At 48.9% G+C, this 7,326-nt stretch overlaps 1 protein-coding gene across 1 annotated transcript in view; it reads left to right on the plus strand.

The window, feature by feature from the left end:
• Positions 1 to 1,307: 1,307 nt before the first annotated feature.
• The window catches only part of LOC112466710, a 38,692-nt gene continuing 32,673 nt past the window's right edge, over positions 1,308 to 7,326 (plus strand). Inside the window, exon 1 of the mRNA XM_025034958.1 lies at positions 1,308 to 3,045. Coding sequence (XP_024890726.1) covers positions 2,148 to 3,045 — 898 coding nt within the window. The 5' untranslated portion in view covers positions 1,308 to 2,147. The remainder of the gene's footprint in view (positions 3,046 to 7,326) is intronic.

Below are 7,326 nucleotides of genomic sequence, written 5' to 3' on the forward strand. Positions count from 1 at the left end.
CTTTCTCGTACATCTTTTACCCAGAGATTGTCACATGTCACATATTATATTATTTACTGTACAGTACTAGAAAAGAAAGTTTTATGATCTCAGTAAGCCGAACATTTGAGAAAGAAATCTTTATCGCCATCGTAGAAACTACGATTATCATTCCCATTTCTGCTGCATGCTGATAGGTATAATAAGCCCGCGGCTTCATAATATCGATATCGTCATTATCGCGTGATTATTACGCGATCCAGAGAAGTCGTGGACGATCGCCAAGCCTCCCCCGTTCCCGCGCCGCCGGTTATTATTATTATCATCATTATTGTTATCATTATTACTATACCTGTGGGTTTGGAGGGGAGCTGCGAAGGCTCTCTCTCGTCGGCGATAATATAATTACCTACACCGACAAGAAAATTACATCGTACCCTCTCGCGCTGCCCCGCAAAGTCTATGCAGCACACACGAACGCCGATGTACACGAGCGCGCGCTTGCCGGTGGTAGTGCGAGATAATAAAGTTGATAAGAGCGTAGAGGGTCTCGCTCCGCAATCCCTACCCGCCGAAAGAGAGCAAACGGGGTGTAGCGCCGGAGGAAGGGGTGGTATAGTAAAGGCGAGCGCGGCGGTACGCGAGAAACGGGGTGCGAGCGAGAGAGCGGCTAGCGGTGCCGTCGGGAGTGCTGCGGGGTAGATGGGCGTGGCCGGCATTTGCCGGCGAGGCAGACGATTGGACGGTCCGCGGGGCGGCTTCGTCAAATAAAATCCAATCGTTGAGACCAAAGGAATGCGAATCTCCAAGCTTTTTTCCTACCCTTGGTACTACGAGGCGGCGAGCCGCTTACCCTCCTCTTTCTGTCGCTTCCCTGCCCCTCTCCTGCGCCCTCCTCGCCGAGGTAGCGCGCCTTCCGTCCGCTCCCCCTCCCGTCCCCTCCCGCCTTTCTCTTTTCCTTTGCTCCTCAAGGGGGTGCGCGCAGCGCCGTTTGATGGGAGTATGATTTTATTACGGCATTACCGAGCGAGCCAAACCCCGAATTGCTCGGCTTATAGTCCGTATTATCTCACCTAAGAGGGAAAGAAGGGGTGACGGAGAAACGGAGGGTGGAACGGGCAACGGCGTGGTCGGAGGAGGAGGAGGAGGAGAGGGAAGGGACACGGAGCACCCACCCCTCGGCGCGCGTATACCCTTCTTCGGGGTAAGGCCACTGCCTGCACGTACGTACGGGGTGGCGTTTCGAGAACGCCGGCGACGCCGGGCGGTCGAGGAGAGGGGATTGGGGGGGAGGGGGGAAACGAGTGAGCCACCTATATGCCTTTGTGGGCCTTCATTCGAGGGTTGCATGCTCTCACGTTGCCGCCGCCGCCACTAACCCCCCTTTCCGTGCGTTCGGAAGGCACGCACGCAGGCACGCCAGTTGACATCCCGCTGCCGAAATCGCACGTCCTTGTCGTCGGACGTGAAGTGAGGCTGCGTGCGCGATCATGTGACACGCGCGATCCCGCACGGTGGGATCTTCCGCGACGAGGATCTCGCGGGAAAAGGGGGTCCTGCTCTTTTCCCTTCCGAATCGAGTACACGTTGTTGAAAAAAAAAACACACGACAGGAATTTAATATTTTCGAATATTACTCGAACTGTGTGCATACTCGAGTTGCAATGTCAACGTGCATCATGCGATGTCAGCGCGGGCGTTTGACAGTGACATTAAAATAATTATCGCGATTATTCGACGTGTGAAAACTGCTGCCAATCTTCCGAGCATTGAGTCCGAAAAAATCGAGGAAGATATACTAAAGTGTGATTAGTGATTTGAAATAGTTTGTGAAGATCGATAATTCAATTGGAAGCTGTATGACGATCTTCGACGATCTCGATTCACTCGCAGATACGTGATGTGATCTCCAGTCGAGTTCTACGCGCGAATCTTGAACAAGATGAACGTGACAATCACTTGTCAATCAGTAAGTACCCAAAACAGTGGTAGATTCAATATCGCCCGAGACTCATGAAGAGAAAATTGATTAGCCGCAACGTAAGAAATAAAATAGTTGCTAATTTCGCTGATCGGTATCGAATCCGAAGGTCCTTCGATCCTTTCATCGACTAAAGAATCGTTCCGAGGCGACAATTGTAACAGTCAGCGAGCCAAGCAGCCGTGATATGTTTCCCTCGTCAGCGGCGATGCTGAAGAATCTGCAGCAGAGTGCCATGACCTCGCCCTTCCTGATGGAGAACTTGCTCCAGAGCAAGGCATCGCCGGGGACGGATCTCACTAGCTTGACCTTGAACTGGGCAGCGAGTCTGGTGGCGCGACAGCGCGAGAGAGAATGCGAGGCGAGTCTCCGGCTCGTTCGGGACCGATCCTCCCCCAACGACATCGTCCAGGATCATCTGGAGCAACGATCCGGCCCGATCGGCGGACGCGATCGCATAATGATCGATTGCCGGGATCAGCAGAGATCCAGCGGCGGCGGCGGTAGGTCCGGCGAGCGGCCGCACGACCGGATGCAGTTCCTTCAGCGCGAGAAGGAGGTCCTGGACCGGAGCCAGGGCGTGTACGACATGGAGAACGAGAGGATGGACGGGCCGGTGATGGTGGACCGGCTGTGCGCGATGGAGAGGCTCTGCAACGAGAGGATCGACAATCGATCCAATTCCGGCGTCGAGTCCTGCAACTCGAACGTGGACGAGGACCCGATCCCGGGCGCGGAGCTGGACGGTGGTCTTCAGCCGGGCGACAGGGACGAGATGGTGCTGGGGGAGCGGGTCTCCGCGATCGAGATAGACAGACGGTACGACCTTGGATGCAGAAACGTCATGCACACGTCCGATGAGATGACGATCGTATCGGGGGAGAGGGAGGCGGCGGTGACGGCAGCGGCGACGGCGGTCGAGCGTGCCGTCGACAGAATAGGCGAGAGGACCACCGCCTGTTCCTGTGGCGACGAGCAGTGCTCCGGACCGGCGTGCAGGACCATCCAGGAGAAGGAGAAGCCGCAGCTCAAGTTCAGCGTTAGCGCCATCCTCGGCGGTAATCATGACAGGAGGCCGCATCCCGGTAATTCATTGATAAACATTTACCTGTGGCATATTCGATAGCTGTCCCGGCATTAGTTCTTGAGAAACTGATGATGAAGGGTTTAATTATTTTGAACCAGCCTCAAGTTAGAGCGAGATTCTTGTAATTTAAAAAAGCAGGAAAAAATGAGAAAGAAAAGGATTTTTAAGAACAAGGGACAAATATTGTCAAGTATTGACAAATGTTAGGATAATTGATTTACAAATAAATGACGATAAATGATTGATATTAGTCGATGCGTCGATTAACGATTTTAAGCTCGGAGATTAGAAACAAGAATTTTTGTGGTCTGTAAAAGAAAGAAACAATAGAAGAAACTTTGGAAAAGAAAGGAAAATTAATTACGAGGCAAAAGAGATTTCACGGTGATTCATTGATAAACATTTGTCTGACATAATCGAGTTGATGGTTATCCTGTTTGCTGAGAGATTGATCGGGGCGGATTTAAGTTTTCAAAACAGCCTCGAGGTTAGCGAGATTTGTGCAATGTAGAAAAGAAAAGTAAACAATAGGATTTAAAAAATATTTTAAAAATCATAAATAAGTGCTGTGAGATGCATTGGGATAACTTATTGATAATAATGGAAAATATAGTATTAATTAATTGATTAAGCATTATAAACTCAGAAGCCACCAAATTTTTATGATCTATGAAAGAAAAGAAAAATTAAACAGAATTGATAAAACATACTTTAGAAAATAGGGGGAAAAATATATTTAAAAAATAAATAATTTAAAAATACAGTGAGAAATGCCGAATTTATTTATCTTGACAGAGTATAATAACTATGGCATTAATTGATGTGTTTATTAAGCATTATAAACATAATATTCGGAATCATCATAAAATCATTATCTTTTATGAAAGAGAAGAAAAAAAAATGAAAAACCCCGATAGCAGATATTTTAAAAAGAAATAAGGAAAAATTGGTTACGAGATTGGTTTCGATATTGTCCAACGAACTAGTCGAATTTTTTGTTCGACATTTTATGACTTTCAATACATTAACTGGAACATGATCTCGTGCTACTGCTGTTACAAATAACGAAGAAGGATAAATATATTAAATGTACGAGAAAATATAGTTCCAAAAGACAGACAAACATAAATGTATTTATTTTTTTTTATATTATTTTTTGTGCAAGAAATACAGTAGAGATTACATGGAATGTGTTAGTATGTCCAGTAGTACGTACGTATATGTACGTCTTAGGGTCAACAATCGGCGATTGTAATCGCAGATTCGCTCTTATCGCCGGAAAGACATTGTCGGGAAGAGTTTCACGCGGTGATCGGAGAGTGTTGAAACAAAGCTCACCACAAATCAGTGTCGCGAGCAGACTTCTGTCGCCGGTCCCTAAATCTCATCCGCACACCCTCAAGACGAGTCGCGCAGCGTGCGTGCGGGGTTGGAGCGCGCAGGGCGTCAGCTGGCCCGCCACTTACCTTCACCCCAATATTAAGCCCTTACGATTGGTGCCTATAATATTAGACAAGCGGCAGGATTCAATGATGTATTGCCGCGTCGCTTGTCGCGCCTTTCCTCCGTTCTGACCTTCCGTGATTCGTCGCGCCGAATATTTGTCGCTGCAAATTAATGCGCGAGGTTACGAAAAAAAACAAGATGCCTAATGGTACAATTATGTTGTATATTTAGCAGTATATAATAATGCAAAAATTTAGAATTTACAACAAGAACGAAAAGTATTGATAGTAACATAATGAAATAATATTGTTCTATATTTCGATTTGTAACTTATTTAAAAACATATTATTAAAATATTACTGTAGATAATTAGAATTAATCGGGATAATTGTGACGGTAATATAATGCCACGAAAGTTATTCTCGTTATCACTATATAGCTGTGATGCTTTTCCGGTTAATTTTATCTCTGCAAATTCATGTTTATCGCATTATTTCTCAATCCTAAAGTTCACAGTTTCCGATGCTTTTAGCCGAAAGAGTCGATTTTCCTCCGTCACCTCGATTACGAGAAAAACTGTTACAGATTACAGGTCGTTCCGCGCGAAGGTTACAATGCCGTCCCGTCATTCGCAGGGCATCCCCGAACATTTCGCGAGGGTCCGGTGGACCCTCGCATCGCATATACGTATACACGCCGGTCTTCGGCCGGCGCGGCGTGTCCTCATTGTCACTCTTTCCTCCGAACACCCCACTCACCCCCGTCTCTCCCACGTTCATGATTGACACGAGTCGATAAAGACCGTGTGCGCGCGCGATAAACGCGCGTAGACGTATTAGATGCATAAACTGTGCGCAAGAGAGAAAAGAGAGAGAGAGCCCTCGCGCGAGGGAAGCGAGGGGCCGGGCGGAAGAGGAGGGAAGAGATCGCGTGTGGGGTTCCACGAAAGTGGAGAGAGTCGAATGTTGCAATTTAACATCGGGCGAATTGCACGCATCTGCCGGCAGAAGGATACGCGGGGGTGGTAAAGGGGACATCGCGCGGACGGGAGAAGGGAGAGAGAGAGAGGGCCCGAGCAGGGGTGGCAATGGGGAAATTCGGTGCGTTCGAGATACGCCGCGGCAGGGAGGGAGAGGGAGTTTCGTGCGTTTGTCGGATAGCGGATGCATTGACCGTGCCACGTGCATGTGTTACATCCCCCTTCGTTCCCCGCGCGTACCGAGACCGCACCCCTCTTTCTCCCTCTCTCCCTCCCTCCCCCCTGCCGATCTCTCACCGCGAATAGACCCTCCAGCATCCACCGGGAACGCGGTACCGCCGTCCTCCCACTGTCCTTCCCCTCTCTCCCGTCTCCTCCTCCTCCTCCTCGCGTATACATCCTCGCCTCTGCTTCTGCTCCCCACCGTACCCCGGTGGTAACCAACCCCCCTTCCCCCCCGCGGGCTTGTACGTCATGTCGAAATGTTGTGAAATAATTGCGCGAAAAAGTGATTGGCAACAAACTCGAAATTCATCGACGAGAGACGCGAGGGCCGCTCGCGGCGGGACGGGAATTTGGGTGAGGGGGCCGCGAGGGAGTAGGGCGGGTTGAAACTGCGACGGATGATCCAGCGCGCGGGGACGCGCGCGGGGGGACGGTGTCTGACGGGCGAGCGACGTTGAATTTCGAATAGCATTTTCACCAATCGTCCCGCGATTTACCGCCCTCCCCCTTTCCTACCCCTCCTCCTCTCTCGCGTTCACCCCCTCCCGCCCCCGCCGCCTCCCCCCCGTTCCCCACGCGAGCCGCCACTCGCGGCCCATGTTTTTTGTTGCGTATCGCAACGATTATTGATATTTTTCGATATCGACTGTGTGTCGAGCACGACGGACTTGGTTTTAATACGCATATCTGCCGTGGAAAAAACGTCACATTTTATTCGTCGGTTAAATAAGGGAGTTAAAAAAGGAACGACAGAAAGCTCGAAGGAGGAAAAATCAACCGTGGATGATTCTGATTCAGAATACTAAAAGTCAGATGTGGTGAATGTTTACCTGTATCGAGTTATATTTAGCGAAAGTCGACGAAGTGTTGGCGTAAAATCATCGACGTCGGCATCGTCAATTTTTACTAAATCTATCCTGATCAAATAACACTTGTGCCATTCGTAACGGGAGGAGAGCAAAAAATCGGGATTCATTATTTGCGTCATCGAGAAATGAGAATGCGAAGTGAGATTGAGAAGTGACGTGTAATGAATATGAGGTAGCTGTTTAATGTAGAGATGCAGCAATTTTCAGATGCACGTCAATGTCATAAACATCATTGTAAACGTGGAAATCAATCGGGATGAATGTTTCACATTATACGTAAGGCTCATGAAAATTAGACTGGGAGAGAGTAAACGTTTCTCTATTATCAAATCACGTCACGTCAAATTCTGCGTTATTCCCTTCACGGTCGATCAACCGCTCAGGATCCCAAAAAAATGTTTTGGATCCTCGTGAAAAATCCTCGTTCGCCAAGCCTATCCTAAGACAAACACGCTTACTCCGCGGAGGAAACGGGGCATCGTCGTGTGTGCCGCTCCGTAAACGAGCAGTCTTCTCCCCCCCTATTTACGAGGCGGAGACCTGCAGCGCGGTATATCTAGTTAATAATGCATCCCTGACCGTAATCCGAAAGAATAACCAGCGAATATATGTTGTAACCTCGTAACCTAAGGCCCGTGAGGGGGCTGCTTAAGCCCAGCGCACAAAAAAAAGGACGAGGGCGAGAGGGGGCCCCATCACAACTGTAACAACACGCGAGGGCCGGAGTTTCTCGAGACCGCAGACAGGAGGTTTAATCTCA

Source organism: Temnothorax curvispinosus, unplaced genomic scaffold (assembly GCF_003070985.1).
Source record: "Temnothorax curvispinosus isolate PA1 unplaced genomic scaffold, ASM307098v1 QBEX01016509.1, whole genome shotgun sequence".
Lineage (NCBI taxonomy): Eukaryota > Metazoa > Arthropoda > Insecta > Hymenoptera > Formicidae > Temnothorax > Temnothorax curvispinosus.